Source organism: Geotrypetes seraphini, chromosome 4 (assembly GCF_902459505.1).
Source record: "Geotrypetes seraphini chromosome 4, aGeoSer1.1, whole genome shotgun sequence".
Classification (NCBI taxonomy): domain Eukaryota; kingdom Metazoa; phylum Chordata; class Amphibia; order Gymnophiona; family Dermophiidae; genus Geotrypetes; species Geotrypetes seraphini.
The window spans coordinates 257,635,409-257,659,631 of NC_047087.1; the positions used below are offsets into that span (position 1 = coordinate 257,635,409).

General features: G+C 42.7%; 1 protein-coding gene across 3 annotated transcripts in view; it reads right to left on the reverse strand.

The window, feature by feature from the left end:
* The window catches only part of HTR7 (5-hydroxytryptamine receptor 7), a 99,772-nt gene that overhangs the window by 9,775 nt on the left and 65,774 nt on the right, over window positions 1–24,223 (reverse strand). Inside the window, exon 3 of one of the 3 annotated variants that reach the window (XM_033941500.1) lies at window positions 23,978–24,106. The exons of the other annotated variants lie outside the window; for them this stretch is intronic. Within the exon in view, the coding sequence (XP_033797391.1) occupies window positions 24,037–24,106 (70 nt within the window). The 3' untranslated portion in view covers window positions 23,978–24,036. Of the gene's footprint in view, window positions 1–23,977; window positions 24,107–24,223 lie in introns of those variants that run through there. 3 annotated transcript variants of the gene reach the window in all.

A 24,223-nucleotide genomic window follows, 5' to 3' on the forward strand; every position in this document is an offset into this window, starting at 1 on the left:
AGAAGAACCTGCTGTATCATGAACACCAGCCGATTCTCAACAACATTTTTCACCATGTGATTTCCTGGAACTGGCGGAGGAATTGCAGAACTTATCTTCAATAATTTCCATAGGTACTGTGAACTCTAAACTGTTAGTGGGCGATTGCTCCTTTAAAGAAACTCCCTGTGGTAGACTTGAACTCTATCTGGGAAGCGATTTCTGAGTTACAATCCTCATTGGGAACTCAGATGAAGAACTTAACTACTTATTGTACTGGAATACTTTCGGAATCATTGAATACCCAGCAAAGAGTTGAAAAAATTGAAATAAGTTTAGCTGAACAAAAACAAAAAGTGGAAAAGTGTATAGGGATACAGAATCAATTATTGATGAAAGATAATGGAAACATCAATTTAAAATTAGAAATGTTGGAGAACGCATCAAGAAGGAATAACTTGAGACTAATTAATTTTCCAAAATTAATAACAACATCTGCCCTTGACATGTTCAAGAGGTATGTTACAGAAACTTTGAAGATTCCTCAGAATACGTATCCCCCAGTTTCAAAAATTTATTATCTCCCGGAAGGGAAGAAGAAAATACTTGAATATCAACAAGCTCCAGAAATGGACATATTGAATTTAACAAATATATTAGAGACTTCAGATTCTGAGCAGATAATAGTTGCTACACTTTTTGTCTAATTAGCACTGGACTCGGATAGAGACTGGCTTTTGAAAATATTCTTTAAGTATAAAGATAAATTATTCCTAGATCAGAAAGTTAGAATGTATCCAGATGTTTCCCGAGTTAACTAAAAAAAGAGGAAACAATTTCTTCTTTTGAGACCTCAGGTCTTAAAACGTGGGGGTACTTTTATACTTAGGTTTCCATGTAAATGTTATGTTAAGCTTCAAGGAGTTAAATATATTTTCTTTGAGTCATCACAGCTTTCAATGTTTATAATGGGTAAAGATGTGATTTCTGCAAGTACCCCTGCTAAGTCTCAGGAAGAAGGCTCAAAAATTTAGAACTAGGTTTGCAATCAGGTACACTATTTAGTTTTCTTATGAAGATTTGATAATAATTTATGATTTTCTGAATTTTTAAAGCTATCTCCCCCATATATTGTGGACTAACAAGGGAGCATTGGTAAATATTTTGTTAAATGGATCTTTTTTTTTTTCTTTGTAAATATTTAAGACATTGCTTATTTGAAATGATGTTTATGAACATATAAATAATTGAAATGAATAAAGATAAAGTTAAAAATAAATAAATAAATAAATAAAACCAAAAACATTTATCTTGGTTATTTTAGAAACATAAAGTTTTATTTTTCCTGAAGCTGTCAGAGACTGGTATTCCATGCCAGTTTGTCTTTTGGGGATTAAGCACTGGGGAATTAAGTAGGATCATCTAGATATCAGGTATAAATCATGCTATTGATCTGTTAGGAGACAGATATCCACCCCTCTTATGAAATGGGGGAGAAAATTATTCATGCTTTGTAGACCTGCTCCAATTCTGCTGAGAACATGCCTGGATCATTACCCTTTGCCATTTGCAATCTTCTGTTTTTAGATGTGTGTATTCCAGCTTTATAAAATCAGAACTTAGACATTTATGCAAGGTAAAAGTTTCTATGCTGGTTTATGCATGTATAAAATGTGAATGACACTTCTAAAATAAGCACCTTAAGCTGTAATCACCATGTAAGCACTTTGGCATCAACACTCAAACAGGATCTATGGTTTTTGACCAAACATGCTTGTAAAACTAGAACACAGTGGGCAACGTTAATTGATTGTTACCCAACCTGAACAAAGACAGATTTCTAAGCGAGAGACTTTACATCCTGCTGGATTAAATCAGTATGCCTTTCTTTTTGATTGGCAGTGATTGACATCATGGAAAGGAGAGGGGGGGAGCAGATATGATAATTAGGGAGGACAGTTCCATTTATAATTCAGTAGTGGAGATGAGGTAATTCACTGTTAGCATTCTGAAAAGTTTTGCTGTGATGTGCTTCTTTCAAATGTAAATGCCGGTAATCATATCCTGAGCCAGTTTCTGAATCATACTTTGATTTGACTTGAATATTGATAGTGTAAATTTTTCTTTTCAGTGTATAACTACATTTTTGAATAGATATCAAATTTCTCCATGAAATAGCTTGGAGGCCTGAATTGTGGCCTGTGTCAGAAATGATATAGTACTTAAACATATATGCATTTAATAAAAAATACATTTTTTGACATGGCCTCAACCAGTCGAATAACTGTTTTGATTTGTTTTTACTTCAAGTAAGGCATTATTTTAATATAGCTATTAAAGATTAACCCCCACCCTTTTATAAAGTCGCGTTAGGCTTTTTCATCACCAACTGTGGTGGTATTAGCTCTGACACTCATTGGAATTCTATGAGCATTGAAGCTTTTACCACTGCGTCCGGTGATTAAAAAAAAAAAAAAAAAAAAGCCTAATGCGGCTTCATAAAAGGGAAGGTGGGGATAAGTTTTACCATAGTAATTTTTAATTTAAAAATAACCAAGAAAATAATGGTTTTTTCAATGTGAGAATTTCCTCTGCAGTCAGTGTGAAGTGATCCTCACGATGCCATTTTGATTGCAGGAGCAAGCTAGAAAGAGGAACGTACCTCCAGGGCTGTGGAGTCGGTAGATAAATGTTCCGACTCCGACTCCTCAGTTTTTTGTACTTCAGACTCCGACTCCAACTCCAGGTACCCGAAATTTCCTCCGACTCCGACTCCTCGACTCCGACTCCACAGCACTGGTTAATTTTCAGATCATTAAAATGGAATGTCAAGTTGAGAGAAATGAGCATTTTTGACACCACCTTCTTTTTGCTTTTAATCAAGGTTCTAAGGCCGCAGAAGCTACTCGCAACATTTGTGCTGTGTATAGTGGGTGCTATAGCTGAAAGAATCGCTCGTGATTGGTATGCCAAGTTCAAAAATGGAGTCGGTAGATAAATGTTCCGACTCCGACTCCTCAGTTTTTTGTACTTCTGACTCCGACTCCGACTCCAGGTACCTGAAATTTCCTCCAACTCCGACTCCTCAACTCCGTCTCCGACTCCACAGCCCTGCATACCTCTGCTCTTGTCTGCAGAAGGACAGCCTGGGAAGGGGGTCAGTGGGCTTTTAGGATTTGGGCAGCCTTGTTGTGTTTTAGAAAGGGCAGAGGTTAGAATTCAAACAATGCATCATTTTTTTACTGTCATAGCCCCTGCTCCTCTCCCCTCCAAGTCTCAAACCTTTCTACAGGCTGTGTGAAAGACAGCACAATCTTGTCAAAGGAGGGAAATGAGCTACCACCTAATTATTCTTCATACTTCCATACTTGAACATTTTGTCCCCTGAGAGTCGTAGCCGTATCCTGAACCGACTCCACCTCTAATTAAGTTTACCTGTTTGATATTGATCTTTCCCTGTTTGGGAGTTGTACCGTTTTTCTTGGTTGGGGGTGGGAGGGGAAAGGGGGATATGGGTTTCTTTCTGTGGGGTTGGGGTGTTGCTTTTGATCGTGGAGGACATCAAAGTCCAGTCCTCCGCGGCTGTTGGTTGAAATTGTAAACTTTGTTTTCTACTATTGTTGTACCTGCTGTTGTCACTGCTTAATAAAAAAGATTTAAATATAATTTACTCTTGAGCCACATAACAGCTGTAAATATTCTGGTGCACCATGAACTTATGCAATCACCCAATGTCCATAAATACTGATAAACTTCAAAACATAGGGCTCCTTTTACAAAGGTGCGCTAGCGTTTTTAATGCACGCCCAGATTAGCGTGCGCTAGCTGAAAATCTACCGCCTGCTCAAAAGGAGGCGGTAGCGGCTAGCGCACGGGGCAATTTAGCGCACGCTATTCTGCACGTTAATGCCCTAGCGCAGCTTTGTAAAAGGACCCCTTAGTATTCCATATTAAGGGCATTAATGGTAAACAAATATAGTTTATTTACAATATATTTAATCTGTGATGAAAGCAATAAACAGCCCAAAATGAAATTCTGTAAAAATAGCTTTAATATTGAACGGCTAATTATTCTGAGATGTAACAAGTCTAGGAATGTATACATAAACATCAATGGCAAAGAACAATGAAGTGCCTTTTCCATTTGATCCTGTTTATCAAAGTATGGTAAGATTTTGCAGTTATCACACATTAGCCCCCCACCTCCCCCTTTTACAAAATCTTTGCATGGTTTTTAGCACTGGCTGCAGCAGTAACAGCTCCGACGCTCATAGGAATTTTATGAGCATCAGAGCTGTTACCATCACACCGGCGCTAAAAACCACACTACGGTTTTGTAAAAGGAGGGGGTAATTGACAAAATTAATATGTGGGAACCGCAAAACATGTTTTAACGGTTGAAGGTATTCTCAGCAGTTTCCCATTAAATCATACAAGAAACTTTTTTTTAACATGCATAAATTGCATTGCAGATAATCCACCAATGAGAGACCAATAATTGCGCTGCATGAGCTGCTGTACTAATGCGGCTCAGTTACTGGCCAGTAACTACTTCCAGTGCCCCTCCTCCCCTCTAGGCTCTTCCTATCCTGCATTAGTCCCGATGGCAGAAATTACCATGTGTTAATTGTTAAGACCTAAACAAAAACAAATGAAAGAAGAAATCCAACAGGAACTGCAGACAAAATGTACAAGATGCAGGCAATGTTTATTATATCAAATGTAAATGCGGTTATGTTACCACCCTTCACAGGTTTTTGTTTATTATCATTTTTATTGTGGTTTAATCCAAACCTTATCAACCCTGGACCCCTGAGGAAGGTGTGTTTACCGAAACATGGACCGTGTCGAGTCCTTAGGTTTGTTTGAAGGGTGGTAACATAACCGCATTTACATTTGATATAATAAACATTGCCTGCATCTTATACATTTTATATGCAATTGCTAAGGCCTCACAATAACACAGCTAAACTAAACTAAACTAAACCTTAAGTTTATATACCGCATCCTCTCCATGAATATAGAGCTCGGCACAGTTTACAAGAGCTTAATAAAGGAAAAGAATAACACATTGAGTTTGGTGGATTGAATATAGGGAGGAAGGAAAGCATTACATTTTTGTGAAAAGACTAGTTTTCAGGTGCTTACGGAATAGTTGGAAGGAGACTTGATTCCGCAGAGGGGTAGTAAGGTTATTCCACAGTCCTGTGATTCTGAAGAAGAGAGATTTTCCTAAGTTTCCCGCATAGAGGATACCTTTTAGTGAGGGGAAGGATAGTTTAAGTTTTTGGGTGGGCCTGGTGTTGTCGGGTCTCGGGGATAGAGGGATTAGAGGAGGGAGGATGCCGTGTAGGATTTTAAAAGCCAGATAGGAACATTTAAAATGAACCCTGGCGATTATTGGGAGCCAGTTGAGTTTGGACAAAAGTGGGGAAACATGGTCAAATTTACTTTTTGCGAAGATCAACTTAGCCACAGTGTTCTGAATTAGCTGAAGTCTATGAAGGCTCTTTTTGGTTAGACTTAGGTAGATGGAATTACAGTAATCTAGTTTGGAAAGGATGATGGATTGAACAAGGATGGCAAAATGTTGTTGGCGGAAGCAGGATCTCACTTTCCTCAGCATGTGGAGGCTGAAAAAGCATGATTTTGCCAGGGAATTGAGGTGGTCATTGAAAGAAAGAGAAGAGTCGATGATGATGCCTAGAACTTTGCTTGAGAACTCAAGCTACAGCGTGGCGCCAGAGGGCAGTGCAAATAGGGTGGGCAACTGTTCTAGTTTTGGACCGAGCCAGAGAAGTTTCATTTTGGACTTGTTCATTTGAACAGAGAGGGACCAGGATTGGAGTTTCGTTATGCAGGCTGTTATGTTCTCAGAGAGGTTGGTAAGGTTCGAGTCATGTCTCGAGAAGGACAAGGATGTCGTTGGCATAAGTATAGATTGTTTCAAGGGAAGATTGATGGAAGATTTTCAGGGAAGACATGTAGATATTGAAGAGGATAGGGGTGATCCCTGCGGGACTCCACAAGTCGGTTTCCAAGGAGCGGACGTGGTGCCGTTTGTGTTGACAGTGTAGGAGCGAGAACGTAAGAAGTTCGAGAATCACTTTAAGACTGTGGAGCCGATGCCTATCTCAGAAAGTTGATAAATTAGAATATCGTGGTGGACGACATCAAAAGCTGCAGAGAGATCGAATTGTAATAGGACAGCAAACTTATTGCGAGACTGTAGTTGTTGTACCTTTGAAATTAATGAGACCAGGAGGGATTTGGTGCTGAAGTTGGGTCTGAAGCCGTATTGGTAAGGTAAGAGAATGGAGAATCTCTCTAGGTAGGATGAGAGCTGGGTGGAAATGATGGCCTCTAGCATTTTAGTCAGGAGAGGGATGTTTGCTATGGGATGGTAGTTAGAAGGAGAGGAAGGGTCAAGATCGGCTTTTTTCAGTAATGGGGACAGGGCAATATGTCCCATTTCTGCGGAGAATAGGCCCGATGTTAAAGCAGAGTTTATAAGTCCAGTAAGGGATGAGATGGCCTCTGCTGGAATATTCTCGTACAAGTAGAAAGGGAATGGATCCAGGGTACATTTGCAGGATTTCAGTTTGAGGCAGAGATTGGCGATCTGGGGTTCAGATACAAGTTCGAAAGAAGTCCAGGATCTGACTGCTGGGATAGGGTTAGAGTTGTTGGGGCCAGAGAGTTGTAGGGGACTGATGGGGGGAAGGAGCTCCTTATGGTAGTGATCTTTTCGCTGAAGAATTTTGCTAGGTCGTTTGCTGATGGGGAGGAGGGGGGAATGATGGAGTCGTTTTTGGAAGTTAAGGAGCACCAAATGTTAAACAGTGTGCTGCTCTGGTTGTTGGATCTGGAAATTTTATCATCATAGTAGTTCTTACTAGCTTTTTTTAGTGCTGAGTTATAAAACTTGATATTTTCCCTCCAGGATTGTCTGAGAGGGATTTTGATTTTTTCCATTTGTGCTCCAGTGCTCGACATTCTGCTTCAGTTCTCTGTGGTATGGAAGATACCAAGGGGCTTTACGGGAGTAGGAGATAGATTTGGTAGATAAAGGGGCAAGAGCACAATAGGTAGTCTTGGAGAGGTTTATCCAGTTGCGCCAGTTGGATTCTGGGTTGGCAGGCTTAGAACGAGAGGAAAGATGATTGAGAAATTGGGACCAGAAGAGTTCACTCGCGATTTTTTTGCGGAAAGTGATGGGATTTGTGGCACGGGGTGGAGATCCAAGATGGGACATGAAGATGGGGAGGCAGAAAGATCCTAGAAAGTGATCGGACCAAGGGACATGTTCCCAACGAGCATCTTCGGCAGAGGTTTTGTGATCAGTCAGGTCGAGGAAACTGATGATGTCTAGTGTGTGCCCCTTTTCATGGGTTGAGGAGGATGCAGGAAAAGGGAAACCTAGAGAAGTGAGGAAATTGATGAATTTGATTGCATCCTTGTTGGTGTTGTCATCTAGGTGGAGACTAATATCGCCAATGATCAAAAGTCTCTGAAATTTTAGTAAGGCGCTTGTTATGGTCTCGAGGACGAGTTCGGAGGATTTATTCCAGGGGGGTTGGTGGCCGGTAAAGTAACAGGATACCTAATGGGTAGGGGTGGAGTTCATCCTTAACTGAAGCAAGCATATATTCTAGTGAAGTGTGGCTGCCCTTTTCGAGGAGCTGAACCTCAAGGAATGATTTGTAGAGGAGTGCCAGGCCTTCTCCTTTCCGGTTTATTCTGGGAGAGAAGAGGCCATGGTAACCATAGGAGCAGAGTTCGTTTTGCGTGAAAAGATCGTCTTTTTTGATCCATGTGTCTGTGATGCACAGGAATCCAGGATCTGAGTCCACAAGTAGGTCCTTTAATATTTGGGTCTTGTTGCAAGCAGATCTAGCATTACAATAGAGTGTTGGGACTGGGGTGAGAGAGTCAGAGGTGAGGCTGGGTAGATTGTCAGGAGGAACGGGTTTTAGAGAGGAGTAGTTGACTCCTCAGAGGTTTTTTTTGAAGGGGTGGTTTCTGGCGCACTAGCGCGGGTGTTCTGAGGCCAGGGCAAATATTATTGATATTTGTAGAGTTGAGTAGATTGGGAGGGGGGAAAGGTTCAGGCAGTTAATAGTGTTGGTAAATGAACAGAGTAAGAGAAGAAGAAGAAGCCAAGAGGGTGGCTTCATTGTGAGATCTAGGAGAACCAATAAGAGGACTGAGGCAGAACCTGTTTGTTTATCGTGTGGGGATCTGGAATTAGAGGTTAGGATCTTGTTGGGTATTTGATAGTAGATGTCTTAGGACTTGTTTGAATTTCTGAATAGCGGTTTAAAACAGAGAAAGAACTTAGCACGGTGGCTTAAAATGCTTCTAGTAGGACATAAAACGTAGGCGGAGGTAAAATTTAGCAGCTGATTGCTTCTAGTAACTTTGCACCTAATTGCATCTACATTACATTACATTAGAGATTTCTATTCCGCCTGTGCCTTGCGGTTCTAAGCGGATTACAAAATTGGGTGAAAACTGGACATTTCCAGGGAGTTTACATATCAGGTATATAACATATACATAACAAGTTTACATAACAATAGCAATACATACAAATTAGGAAGATTATTACATAACGTTGAGGGACGGAATATTCTGGTTACAGATGGAGGTTGTTTACATAGTGATAAGGGAAGCAATATTCTGATCCCGGGTGGAGGTTGTATTTTTAGGTTTCTGAGTATGAGTTTGGGGAAGGTTTGAAGAATTTGGCTAGGGGATACTGTAGGGGTGGTGTTTATGAAGGGGTATGCGTATGCGTGTAGGTTAGAATGATGGAAGGTGTTTTTTGAATAGAAGAGTTTTGATTTCTTTTCGGAAAAGTTTGATGTCTGTTGTTTTGGTCAGCAGTTTGGAGACGGTTGGGTCAATTTTCGCAGCCTGTGTCGCTAGAAGGTTGTCGTAAAGTTTCTTGCGTCGAGTACCATTGAGAGGTGGGTGTATGAATAGGCTTTGAGTTATCCTTGTTCTATGTGTGAGGTTGCGGTATAGACGGTTGTTAAGATAACTTGGTGCATCTCCATGGGTTACTTTGAATAGTAGACAGTAGAATTTGAATTGTGATCTTGCTTTTATCGGAAGCCAGTGTGAGTCTAAGTATGCATTAGTGATGTGGTCAAATTTACTAAGAGAGTAGATGAGTCTGAGGGCTGTGTTCTGAAGTTGTTTTATCATGTTGTTTGGGCATGATAAGTAGAGGCTGTTGCAGTAGTCTGTTGCTGTTGCAGTAGTCTGTTGATAAGTAGAGGCTGTTGCATCTAGTAGGGCGAACGGAGATAGAAACTAAGTCGGATGAAAACTTAGCGCCCAATTGCTTCTAGTGAGAGCGAATTGACCTATAAGACAGTCGCTTCTGGTAAGACATTGAAACTGGTAAGATAAAACTTAGAGAACACTTAGCATCTAATTACTTATGGTAAGATAAAACTGGAAGAACACTTAGCATCTAAATTGCTTCTGGTAAAATAAAACTTAAAGAACACTTAGCAACTAATTGCTTCTGGTAAGCTATTAATGTATGCTAACAATTAACAGTTAGCACAGCTTGGTAAAATAGGCTCCATTGTGTTTTACATGCAGTGAGATCCACAGGTATCATTGACTTAGAGGCAGATTTTAGAAAGAATGTATAGTACAGATCAGAACATATCCAGGCTGGGACTTTTCAAGTTCCTGTAAGGTTTTAGAAAAAGATCTGCTGATGTAAAACTGAATTAGATGGGGAAATGGATGTTTATGTATTGGCAGCATCCATTTTAGAATTATAAACGTTTACAATATCAACAGATCAGAATAGGCACAAAAACATTTATGTTTTGAAAAAAACAACATAATAGTTTAAGTACCGAAACATAAATGTTTATGTCAGTCATTTTAGAAACATAAATGTTTATTTTTCCTAAGACTGTCACAGATCCTAGTAAGGTGGCTAGTTTCACTTTTGGTGGGGGGAGGACCTCAACCACTGGGGCAGTGTTCTTCAATGCAATGCCCAGGAGTCAATGGAAGCCCCTGAAGAACTCTAGACTGGCCCCCATTGTCTTTGTTTCTGCTACTCTGCCCCTCAACCCAGGCTCAGGACAAAAAGGGGAAAGAGCCACATGCTTGAAGGACAAAACATTTCTCAATAGACAAAAGAGAATGCATTTGGAAATGCAACCTTGAGGATACCTTCCAATGAAGTTTGAAGGTGGGCTGGAGAGGATCTTATAATGATTCATATAGCCCGCATCTTCTGTATGCGGGTTCTGTGTGGGTAAAAATGAAAAGAGTCTGGAAGTACAACCCTATGTTTCCGCTTAATTAACAGTTACAAAACAGTCACATAAGGATAACAACTGAACAAATAACTCAAGATCCTGATAACAAAAATGTTCAGAATAGAATTATCATTCTGATCTCCGGTGGCAATGAATTTCACACTACAACTGCTTGAAATGAGAATAAAGATGAGAAATTTTTTTTCAAATTAACTTTCAGTGTTGGTGAGAAACAAAACACCATTTCATTTCAGGGACAACACCTATCTTCACCTGATAATAATTGAATTAAAGAATCAAATAAAGAGGAGTCTGACTATACCAAATCTTAATTATCAACATGTGAACTTCAAATTGCACTCTGGCATCTATCGGTAAACAGTGTAAACTTTTAAACAGTGGGGGGTAACTCTTTTCATATTTTCGCGTTGAAAGGTATAGATGTCATTAACACGCTCTTGTCAGCAGTGTTGTGGCCCCACATGGGAAAATATATGGCAGCTCTCCTTCAGCTCATTAGAATCCATAGTGGCCCCAGCTTAAAAATGAGTGAAGACCACTGCACTAGGGGATTAAGGGGGCAACTTCACCTAATTCTTCCTGTGTATTGCTATTCCATAGAAGCACTTTTCTAAAACCTAGAAATCCTGGATGCCAAGTGTAATTTTTGGACATAGATGTATAGTTCATGGGAAATACACATTTTTAGGCCCATCCTAGTCTTACTCAAAATTTTTGCCATTCATTTTTGCCATATGCATGTTTTAGAATTTTAGACACCTATATGCGAGCTATGTAAAAATGGGAGTTAGCCATTTACGCCTTTATCTGCCATCATTTTTCTAAGTTTTAGTCTCTTTCATTTAGGAAGCTCTGGAATGAGAAGGCAGAGGATGAAGTTAAGAGGTGATAGGCAGGGGTCACGTGATGTCGAGCTGCTGAGCAGACGTCGGTGGGGTAAGCTCCCGATCCCGTTCCCACCATCGGCGATTATTGACCCCTGAACGCCGCGATTTCGTCGCTGTATTTTGGCGCTGGAATTGGTGTGACTCTCTCACAGTGTTTTCCTGCAATCGGGGCTTTATGACAAGCAAGCTGCCGCGCCGGGAGAGGGATCGCGGTCGCGCGGGTGATTCCAAGATGGCCGACCGCGAGTCTCCTCCGCCGCTCCCGGCGCCGACCGCGTGGGTGTCCGAAATAGTGGCCGAAGTGAAACTACTATTGGAGGGATCCCTGACCACGAAACTGCAACCTATCGTGGACAAATTAGATTCTGTGGACACTCGGCTGGAAACGCTGCAGGGAGAGTTTGCATCCTATCAGCAACGTCTCACCACTTTGGAGGATAGAGTTCAACAACGTGAAGGGGACCATCAACAACTGCGAGCTCAGCTTGTCGCTATGGAAGCAAAGGTGGAGGACCTTGAGAATCGGTCTCGTCGGGGGAATCTGCGACTGGTAGGCTTACCTGAATTAGTGAAGGATGGTGAGCTCCATTCCTTTCTGGAATCTTGGCTGCAGCGCTCTTTAACCTTATCTGAAGCACATGGTCCCCTGAGAATTGAACGCGCTCATCGTTTGGGCCCGCTGGGAGCACCAGGCTCGCGAGCTCGAACTGTCATCCTTAAGTTGTTGAACTCTGCCCATAAGCAAGAGATTCTGCGAGCCATTCGCACTTCGGGCCCCCTGCTGTATGACAATTCCAGGGTGTTATGTTTCCAGGACTATTCCCCAGCTCTACAAGCCAAACGGAAGGAGTTTACACCCATCTGCTCCCAGCTGTTTCGGATGAAAATTTCTTTTGCCTTGCTGTATCCTGCACGTCTGAGGATCCGACATGCTGGTCAGACTCACTTCTTTATGGTGGCGGCTGAAGCGCTTCGCTTCTTGCAATCCTTGCAGGCCCCAGACCCTGCTCCTTGATAGCCCATTGGTTCTTTTCAGCTGGAGTTCCACTGGTCTATATATACCTCCTCTGTCTGATGTGTCCTGGAAGCCTTGATGCCTGACGGCCAGCTCCCGTGGTGGTCGGCTCTGGGCAGTACTTATTTTGAGGGCTGGCAGACCTTGATGTGGTGCAGGCGCGATGGACCGATCTGGACTTCCTTCGGACAATATTCTTTCTTATCCTTCCTGGACTGTGTGGATGATTGGGAGGGGAGTGCATGTTTCTGTTGAGTTGGATGGAGTGTTTTGTATATAGGGAGCGATTCTCCCTTCCCGAGTGACTGTATGATTGAGGGATTAGCGTGGATGGGTAAGACAGGGAGGGAGTATTTGAGTGTTGGGTAGTGGGGGTTGATGGTACCTATGGAGGCTCCGTTGAGCATTTGCTTGTTGATTCATATTGCATTATTTCCTGATTGGTGGTTGCCCAAATTTAATGCCTAGTCTGTTATTGGGCATCGGGCGAGGTGTGGTTGGGTTTGTTTCTGTATTGTTTGGGGTGGATTCTGGGGTGCATTGCATTTTTTTGAATGCCTATAGATGGGGTTGCTTTGACTTGGCGAGGGTTGTTTCTTGTACATATTGTCTGCTAGGGGGGGGTTGGGAGCTACTTCACAGGGCCCTTGGACCACTAGTGGGTCACAAGAGGGATGGGGAGGGGATGGTGGGAGGAAGGGGCGGGTGGGTGGGTGGGTATGTGGGGTTTTCTTTTTGTTTTTCTCTTTCTACTTCTTTTTTTTTTCTCTCTTCCCTTTTCTTTTGTTTATTTTTGTGTGTTCCTGGTGCCCTACAGATGGCCTTTTGTCTGGTGGTGGAAGCTCGGGTCTGGATTGAGGTCCTGGGAGCTGGTCGCTGGCTGGGACGGCCTCGCTCTCGGTTCTCTTTTTGGATTTTTGCCTGTCCTTTGTCTTTCTAATTTCACTTATGAAGCCTCTTAGATGTATTTCCTGGAATATAAATGGGGTCACTTCACCTATTAAACGACAAAAAATTTTGAGAGCCTTGAACCGTCAGAGAGCTGATCTTGTCTTCTTGCAGGAGACGCATTTGTCAGCGGCAGAGCATGCTAAACTCCAGACTTGGTGGGTTGGTCAACATTTGGGAGCACCGGCGAACAACCGTAAGGCGGGAGTTCTGATTTTGATTCGGAAGGGGTTGCCCTTTGTCCTTCAACAGCAGTGGGCGGATCCTGGGGGACGGTATATCATTGCTAAGGCGCTCCTTCATCGTCAGCCTGTGATTCTTTGTAACGTTTACGCTCCTAACAGCTATGACTCTCGGTTTTTCTCCTCGCTTATTCGCCTTCTTGGTCAACATTCTGATATTCCTTTATTGGTGGGAGGGGACTTCAATTGTGTTCATGACCCTTTGTTGGATAAATCACTTCCTACTCCCCAGGATAGGGTGCATCCTACTAGGGGTATTTCTTTACTTTGCTCATCGTTGGATGTTCTTGATGTCTGGCGGACGCTTCATCCAGGTGAGCGTGATTATACTCACATTTCTAGGGCTCATGCCTCTTTATCCCGGATTGATTACTGGTTGACTTCTAGCTCTTTGTTTTCTCGGATTGAATCGGCCACGATTGGTTCCTTTGATGTCTCTGATCACACCATGATTTTGTTGACCTTGCATTTGGATGTCTCTTCCCCGGGCTCCTTCCGCTGGCGATTTCCGCTCCGTTTGTATAAGGATCCGAAGTTTCAGGAGTTTCTGCTTCGGAAATGGTCTGACTATCAACATCATAATATGGAACATCGGGCTGACTCTACTCTCTTCTGGGAGGCTGCGAAAGCGGTGCTGCGCGGTGAGATCATGTCATATTCCAGCCATCAAAGACGTGCTCGAGATAGGGAGATTTTACACTTGGAACGTAGGGTAGGTGACCTACGTCGGCTTTACGGTCAATCTCACACTTCCTCTTTGCGTTCTCAGCTCTTGGCCTCCCAGTGCAAGCTTCAGGAATTGTTGCATGCTAGAACGGTCAAGTCGCTTGCTTATTATAGGTATCAACTTTTTCGCCATGGGAACCAACGTGGGACGCTCTTGGCAAGGGTGGTCCGTCGGTCAGCGGGTCGTACTCCTGTCCTCCAACTTCGCTCAGATGGGGGGGCCATGGTCCGGACGGATGCCGAGATCAACGCGGTGTTCTATGAATACTATAGGCAACTTTATTCACAACAATCTGATTTAATGGATGGCGCGGCCTATTTAGATGGCCTTTCCCTTCCGGGTCTGTCTGCTCAGGCAGTGGTGCGTCTTAATGCCCCTATCACGGCTGAGGAGGTAGCAAGAGTAATACAGAATGGGTCGTTGCTGAAGGCCCCCGGGCCGGATGGTTTCCGGATGGAATTCTATAAACTCCTCCATCCCACCATAGCACCTGTACTGGCTGAGACCTTCACGGCCGCTGTCCAGCGGGGTACCCTTCCGGATTCTCTCTCCTCAGCTCAAATAGTCGTGCTGTTGAAGCCTAATAGGGATGCTGCCCTTTCTTCTTCTTACCGTCCTATCTCACTGTTGAATGTGGAGGCCAAGATGTTTGCCAAGGTTTTGGCTAATCGATTGGCTTGTGTTCTTCCTGATTTGATTGCTTCCCCTCAGGTGGGATTTGTGCAGGGGCGTACTAGTGTGAAAAACATTAGATCCATACTGGCTTCTTTGGAATTTGTGGAGAGGACCCGTCTTCCTTCCCTATTGGTCAGCTTTGATGCGGAAAAAGCCTTTGACCGTGTTTCTTGGAACTTTTTATTTGCGGTTTTAACTCGGTATGGCATAACAGGGTTTTTTCAGGATGCGATTCGGGTGCTTTATCATTCACCTACAGCCTTCGTTTGGGTCAATGGCCATAGTTCTCCTCTGTTCCCCATCCGTCGTGGTACGCGTCAGGGATGTCCCCTTTCTCCATTGCTCTTTGCTCTGTCGTTAGACCCCTTGATCCGTGATATTCAGCTTAATAGAGCTATTTCAGGTATTCGAATTGGTTCTTCCGAATTCAAGATCTCGGCTTTTGCGGATGATCTCTTGGTTCATATTTCAGATCCCATTGTATCTCTTTCCAATATGATGGCCACTTTTCAGGAATATGGAGATTATTCTGGTTTTAAGCTTAATCTTGACAAATCTTTAGCGTTGGCCACGTCCTCGTCGTTACGGGACTCTTGGCCTGGGCCCTTCCCGCTTCAATGGGCTTCCTCTTCGTTTCGTTACTTAGGGATCTTGTTGACGCCTTGTACTTCGGCGTTATATCGCGTCAACATTGATTCTTTGTTCTGTTCCTCGACTGAGTATTTTGCTCGTTGGTCTCCTCTTCCACTGTCTTTATTAGGCAGGATCCATTTGTTTAACATGATCCTTTTTCCAAAATGGCTTTATACTTTGCAGTTACTTCCTTTGTGGCTTTTGAAACGGGATATTACTAAATTGCATTCTATGCTTTCTAGATTCTGCTGGGGGGGTCGACGACCACGGGTGGCGTTGCGTTACCTGTTTGGCTCGTGGGGAAGCGGGGGACTGGGGTTACCGCAGTTCCGGTTATACAATGCGGCCTGTTTGTTGCGTTACCTGGGGGAGTGGCTTTCGGATCGCCAGGATTTTACTCCGAAACCCTATGAGAAGGATTTTTTTGCCCCTTGGCATATTTTGTCCTTGGTGCAGTCGCCTCGTTCTGCCTTACCGGTGCCATTTAGGGGAAGTGTGTTGTTACACTCTCTACGCGTCATCTGGTCTTATGTATTGCATTCTTGGAATGGTACTCCCTCGACTACTAGATACTTACCTATTCAGGGGAATCTGCAATTTAGCCCTGGTAGTGAGAATGCTTGTTTTCGTAAACTGGCATCTCGGGATTATACGCTGCTTGCTCATGTTCTCCAGGCTGATGGCTCTTTCATGTCCTGGGATGTTCTAGTCCGGTCTGGAATTTTTTCTGTGGGTGACTTTTTTGCGTTTCGGCAACTTCATCATTATATTCAATCTCTCCCCCGAGCCGCTTTGGCGTTTCCTATTGAGGACAGATTCGCGACACTACTGGATCCCTATTTGGAGACTGGGTTTACGGTTTCAGGTCTTTATAAAGATCTCCAGCGTTGGTTAGGTCCGGCTGATCGTGCTGCACTCCAAGCTCGCTGGTGTCAAGATTTGGGGATGGCTCAGGACGCTTTGGATCTCCCTTCCTTAATTTCCAGAATTCCAGGAGTGTCTGTTAATGCAGATCTCTGGGAGTGTCAATTTAGGGTGATTCATCGCGGCTATTTTACGAAAAGTCAGTTATATTATTCAGGTTATACGGATTCTCCGTTGTGTCCCAAGTGTCTCCAGCAACCCCACTCGTTTATTCATGCCTTTTGGTCCTGTGTGAAAATTAAACTCTTCTGGAGACAGGTTTTATCTTATGTGGAGCGCATTTTTGGTAAGGCACTCCCCCTTTCTGCAGCTGGTCTCCTGCTGGATAAATATGAGGCCTTTTGTTTATCTGATTCGGGTCAGCGGCAGTTTATGAGACGGGTGGGTGTCTTGGGGAAGAAGGTGATTCTGGCTGTTTGGATTGGAGATACCTTGCCCTCCTTCTGGGCTTGGAGGAATCGTTTGCATGCTCTGCTGCTGTTGGAGCGGAAGGATGCGTCTTTTAGCCTGCGAAGAAAACGCCAATTTCTGCGGATCTGGGATTCTTATCTTTTTTCATTATCACCACGGGCTCGAAGTGATATCCTGAATTTATTGTAATCCTCTCTGGGCCCCGAGCTTGTTGTATTTTTGTGAGGGCACCAGATGCACCTTCTGTTCTTCCCCCCCTTTTTTTTATTTATTTATTTTTTTTTTTCTCTTTCTTTTCTTCTTTCTCTCTTCTCAGTGTTGGAGTTTAGCTTTTCTCTTTGGCAGTGGGTTATCTGAGTCCAAGCCTACTGCACTAGGGTTCTTCTACTTTTCAGATCAGGGAGTTTGGGGTGGGGTGGGGGTAAGGTGGGTGGGGTGTTGAATCCGATCTCATGTATCTGATTATTTTCTTTGTAATTGTGATTCTTGTTTGTTGGTTTGTGTTTTTGTATTATTTGATAATAAAAATTGATTCAACATAAGAGGTGATAGGCTCAGGAGTAATCTAAAAAATACTATTTTACAGAAAGGGTGGTAGATGTGTGGAACAGTCTCCCGGAGGAAGTGGTGGAGACAGAGACTGTGTCTGAATTCAAGAGGGCCTGGGATAGTCACGTGGGATCTTTCAGAGAGAGAAAGAGAAAAAATGGTTACTGCGTTTGGGCAGACTGTATAGGTCATTTGGCCTTTATCTGCCATCATGTTTCTATTTACACAATAAAAATGTCTAAATGCAAGCTTAATTCAGCTGTTCGCCTTCCCCTCCATAAAACTATGTCAGCTCAGAAGATTCCTCGACAAAACCTTCGCCTTCCAGGCTGCTAAACTGAACCCTTGGTTAGCCCAATTGATTCTCGAGGCCTCGACCTACCTCGACTTTAGAAAACTCCTCAAAACATACCTTTTCCGCGAACAGGACCCTTAACCCTCACTCCTCTGCAATAAGCCAACTTCCGCCCTCCTCCCCTGTGCTTCTCTCTCCCTCCCTCTTCCCGGCCAATCCAACCTGTCGCTGCCTGTAACTCGGATAAATTTCTGCTAAAATGTACCAACATTTCCTTCCTCGTTGCTTGTAACTCCGACAAAATGTTGTAAATCCGTGTGTAGATCGGATCCTAATTAATTGATGTGAACCGCCTAGAACTCTCTGGGTATGGCGGTATACAAGAACATAATAATAATAATAAAAAAGGCCACACAGTTAATCTGGGTGGCCAATAACAGTGGGCGATATCAAAGGCCTAAACAGTTAAAGAAAAGGGTGGATTAGGGGTTGGAATGAAGAACAAAGGGTTAGCAACAAGGAAGATAATTTTGATTGGTGGGTGATAAAAGCAGGGGATTGGAGGAAAAAGGAAAAAGGGTGTAGCTGGGGATGAGGAGAGTCGGAAAGAAATTGGCGGGCTAAATTGGAAACACGGAGGAAAGAGCTAGGGAGGAGAGGAAAGGGTTTTTAGTTTCCCTCCCTCCCACCGCTTTGGGTGTATTAAGAGAGTGAAGGGTTAATGATGGGGATGAAGGTAGGGAATTGGGGGGGGGGAGGTCGCAGCTAATATGTTGGTAGGCCTATGACCTGAGCCTTATGATAGGCAGATAAAATTTGAAGTACTATGATTGTGAATAGTAAATATGTCCTCGTGTGCGACACCGCCACGAGGTGAGGTGACTTGACGACACCGTAAGTCACCGAGAGATTAGGGAAAGTTTGGATAAGAGAGCTAGTGTCGATACCGAATAGCTCTTGGAAGGAAATCATAAATTGTTAAGAGTTAAGTTTGGTACATTTTCAAAAGTTTGAAAATTAATGTTTAAATAATATGAAATAAAGCTGCAGCCAATATTTGCCCAATAGAACATTGTAAGAGTTTTTATTGGAAATGGTGATGTAGTTCAGAATGGCTGATGTATGAGTCCCAATGTTATAATGTATGTCTAAAAACTGAATAGTTTCTCTAATTTAAGTACCTTAGTGTAAAAGCACAATCTTTAAATAATCTGGTTAATGCTTCTGGAAATCACTAGCAGCCCCGGTCAATTGCATTTATTCAGGTATGAGCCAATCACTTTTAGCTAAGTGCCACTGACTTGGTTTTACATTCCAAAAAGAAACACAGATAAAAGTTGTAAAAATGCAGTCAGTGTTTTGAAGAAAACTTATATAAAGTGCATGTTTCTTTTTATTTTTGGACCTCATGTGACCTAAAAGATAAAGACTGGTGCTACTGAAACAGTAATTTGTGGTACCAGCTTCAGTTTATGACCTTGTTAAATCTCACTGCTGCAAATCACAATCAGTCACAGACTCACCCCCAAATTCTATATTTGGAACCTAAAAATCAGTGCCGATCAGAATGGCACTTAGTACAATTCTATAAAAGGCACCCAATATACAGAATATAGACTCATGCTTAGCGGCCATGTGTAACATAACATTTAAGTAGTCATAGGTTCCCACTATTCAACTTTTTACAGGAACAGTCAGAAGTAGAGAATGACACGGGGAAAAAAATCTGTCCCCATCACTGCACCGTCACTGGATCACCGTCCTCTTCACCGCCCTGTCTTTCAGTGTTGGTGAGAAACAAAACACCATTTCATTTCAGGGACAATCCCTATCCTCACCTGATGATAATTGAATTAAAGAATCAAATAAAGAGGAGTTTGACTATACCCGCCATCCCCTTCACCGCCCCATCCCCATCCCCGTAGCATCCACCCTTTCCTCTCGCCACCTCACTACCCTTTGGCACCCCTCGCGTGGTCCATGCATCTCCCTCCCTCCCCCTTAACTTCACGGTGCATTTTAAGGTTTGAGTAGCTTGTTGAAAGCCGCCGGAATGTTCGTGCAGTCGCGTGCGTGTGTGGGCAGAAGCTTCTCCTCTGACGCAACCGGCAGTTGCTCCGGTGGCTTTCAACAAGTTTCAAACCTTAAAACGCACTGCGAAAGTAAGGGGGAGGGAGGGAGATAGATAGATTTGGGTGGGTAGGTAGGAAGGAGGGGGGGGCGCACGCGATCGGTGACCATGCGCATTCCCTCCCTTAACTGCGGAAACAAGGCCATTCACCGCTCCACGGGGCGGTGGTTGGCCTTGTCCCCGTACCTGCGGTGAGCACCTTTCCCCCCGCCACTGTTTTGGCGGGTTACCCGTGGCTACTCGCAGCTAGCCACGGGTAACATCCATCGTGTCATTCATGTCATTCTCTAGTCAGAAGTAGCTACTGTCTGCTTTAAAAGTTGATCTGCCCGCCTCTCTTACCCCACCCACCCTTTTTTTTAACAAAACTGTGATAGCGGTTTTTAGCGCAAGCTGGCATGCTGAATGCTCTGTGCTGCTCCTGACATTCAAGAGTTCCTATGAGCATTGGAAGCAGCACAGAGCATTCAATGCGCTGGCCTGCGTTAAAAACCACTACCACGGTTTTGTAAAAGGGGAGGGGGTTAGTGAGCTATACGGAGGAATGCAATGAAGCTTAAAGGTTGCTATCTACCGAGTGAGGAGATAAAATTTATGAATTTCTTTATAACAAGCTATAAATTTTTATGAAATATATTTATATGTATTTTGATCTACAACTATTTGAAGTGAGAAGGATAATGATTCTGTTTTTTTGGCAGGAGCAGTTTCCCCTATGTCCTGATGAGGTAAACGAAACATGGCTGTCGACGGGGGCTCTCCTATCAAATTCATTTTTCTGATTACACTGGCCAAAACTCATTTTGGTGCCTCAAATGTTAGACCTGTTTCTGGTTACATTTGACCTGTTGGTTCCAAAAATGGCACCAGTTTTCTCCTATCAGCTCTAGTTTTTGAGATACAGAACATGTGCCTTATACCACTCTTCACTCTGCTCGCCCATAAAAAATCAGGATATTTTTAATGTAGTGTTTAAATTAATATATTTTAAGCATGAAGGAAACATATTAAAAATTAAAAGAAAAGTGTACAACATGAAAATCTACTTATTTCATACCAAAAGCACAAGTTTATGATACAAACTTTCTAGTCATTTGATACACACGAAGCTCCTTTTGTAAAACTTCCGAGAGTGGGATCTGCCAGGACAATCCCGCATAAGATTCCAACAATAGTCTGCCATCATTTGTGCATCCTATCTTCCTTGGTATTTGGCTTCCATTGTTTTTATGTCTTGATGAAATCTTTCACTTTGCTCTTTGCTTAAGGCTCTAAGGGGTTCATAATCGAAATGGAAATACGTCTAAAAACCTGCCCAAATCGGTACTTGGATGATCTAAAAGATAGGTTGTTTAAGTGCCGATAATTGAAACGGGGTTTAGACTTATCCAGAGACTTTTTAGGCCTCTAAACGCCGCTGTGCGCCTAAAACTCAAAGGGGCATTTTTGGAGGAGTGGTTAGGGCGGGAGGTGGGCTGACCTAGACTTAGTCGTCCTGCAGGGCTAATCGAAAGTTTAACGAGACTGCCTAGACGGAACTTATACGTTGTGACTTAGTCGATCTAAAAACAGGTATAAGTGCCCAGAAGTTATCCAAAGTGACCAGATAACTACTGCAGGGACAAAATATAGACCCACACACACTCCCCCAGTGATCACTGACCCCCCTCACACTGTCATAAAAATTGGAATAAAAATGTTCATACCTGCCTCCAGAACATCAGCACCTGGCATAGGAAAGCCTACTAGAGCTGCACAGAGGTGGCTTAAGTAGTGTGGGGGTGGGCTAGTGAACCATAGAGAGGAGGACCCAGGCCCATAAGCCACTCTAATCACTGCATTCATAGTGGAAAATATGAGCCCATCAACCCCCCCCACCCTACTGTACTGCCATATAGGTGGCACCTGTAGCCATAAGGGCTATTGGGGTTGTAGACAGGAGGGTATAGTGGGTTTTGGGGGTGTTTTGGGGGGGGCTCACCATGACCTGCAAGGGAGCTGTGGTGAGATGTTTATGTGGCACCCTTTTTGTGAAGTTCACAGTAGTGCCCTGTAAGCTGCCCCACTACTCTGTTCCCATGTCTGGGTGTCCAGTCCATCAATTTTCTGGCCCCTCCCATGTCCAAAAGAACTTGTTCTGGGCATTTGAGACTTGGACGATTTTTGGGACAAGAATGTGGTATACAGATAGACGACTTGGCGGTCTGGACGATCAAACGGCTGGTCGTAGAAGTAGATGATTTTCGAAAAATAAAAATTTTGAACATATTTTTCGAGAATGGACTTTAGACGCTGGGCCCTAGGCCCAAAACGGACTTAGACTTTTTTTTTTTATAATACCCTTCCAAGGTTCTCTGGAAAGCGAACTAAGGCAGACAATGGACTTTTCATGTTACAGCCAAGCCTGTTGAAATGAGAGTGCATATTATCTACTAATTGTGTGTAGTTGTCTGCCTTCTTGTTGCCAAGAAAGTTTTTCACAACAAGAACACATGAAGACCAGGCACATGATTCAATTTCATTCACTGATGCTATGAAATGTGCTTCATTTCTAAGTTGTCTGACCTGTGGACCATCGAAAATTCCTGCCTTCAGTTTTTCCATGGTAAGTCCAGGTAGCATATGTAATATAAAAGAACAAAGGTGATGTTGTCATTTGAGCTTTACATTTTTATGCTAGTGTGCATTATAGGAAAGGAAGTAGATGAATAGTTGTGAAACAAAGATCATTATGCACAAAAAAATGTGGGTAATTTAATTACATATATTTCCCATTCAAAAAAGAAAGCTTGTTATGACATCCCGATTCTGCAGAAGAAATTTTTTAAATAGTGGTTAAATAGATCTTTTAAATAGTGGTTAAAGAGATCTTTTAAATAGTGGTTAAAAAAATTAATAAACACAACCATATCTAAGAAGCTAGAGCTGGTGCGGTCTATTCAATGCAATTTTCTGAATCAGTGCCACAAATAACCCCAGGAACAGGTCAAAAAACCCAAGGCACCAAGAAAAAAAAAAAATTTGCGGGTTGGCCTGTGTTATCAGATAAGTTTTCTGAATTTATATCTAAAGTGTTATTTGAATGCAAGTCAAAAAAGTTTAAGAAAGTAATGCTTAAAACTTGTGGGACTGATGATGAGCAAGTTGGTCTGATATTGTCTATATGAATTCACTCGAACAATAGCCACTTCTGACTGGTCCCGAAGAAAGTTGAATAGTGGGACCTTATGACTATTTAATATCTATCACTGACATTCTTAATATAGTGTTCTCCCGTTCGTTTGCGGTTGGCGGTTGGCGGTCCCGGTCATTCGTGGTATTTTCTGACCACGAACCGCCAACAAGGAGAGGACACGCAGCTCCTGATTGGTAAGGCCCGACTTAGTGCAGAAAGAGGCGGTCGGAGCATACAGCGAGTGATTTCCTGCACTCGCCGGCGCTCTGGCTGCTCTCTCCTGCCTTTCCCGCTGCCCGCTCCAGTCTCCCCCCACGAAAAACCATATTTGCGGTTTTTCAAGATTCGCGGGGGTTCATGGAATGGAACCCCCACAAATATCAGGGGAGTACTGCATATTAAACTGATAGCCATATCATTCTGCATAACATTTAAGAGCGCCCATTTAGGCCCAAGTGCCTACGCCTAAGTTGTGCTTGCATCAGGCGTATTCTATAACAGTGTGCCTAATTTCTAGGAACTCCCGTGATTCATCTATGCTCTTTTCCTGGCCACGCTCCCTTTTGAGATTCATCAATTAGAATGACTCATACCACTTTATAGAAATCACCTACAAATTAGTGTGTGTAACATCTAATGAGCGCCAATTAGTGTCAATTATTAGGTGGTAATTGCCAATTATCAGCACCGACTGACTTATTAAATAATTAAGTTGCATATGCAAATCGACTATGTGCACTAATTTGTGTGAGACTCTAGTTTGAATATATAGTACGTGCACAAATTTCTGTTGATACATTTATGTGCAAAAGAACAATGATGGAAAATAAGTTTTTAAAGGAAAACAAATTCATTTATACCCATAAATATTGTAGTTAGGACACATACAGCAAACTTTCTATGACAGCTCCGAGAGAGAGTAGCAAATCTGATTTTGATGCTTGTGACAAAAGACCAGAGTGGTACACAAAACAAATGTTTCAAAACTATTGCAAATACAGCCAATGTCATAGCAGTCCTTCCTCAAGCTAAGAATTCAATATTAGAACAATAATGTTAATAGTTTCTTAATCAAAAGATTACAAAATATTATTTAAATAATGAAAGACATAAAAAAGAAGAGCTATTAGTGAAGCCTGCTGACAAGCCGTTCCTGGGTTTTCTCTGAAAGGAGATCTTCCTGGGAAGGGTTTTTCCTGAAAGACAAGGAAATGGAAGAAGAAATTAGGATTGCAACTTTCAGGAAAGAAAAATACTTAGCAGGTGAACTAAGTAGAATATTCTCAGCAGACTGAACTGCATGTGTAAATTAT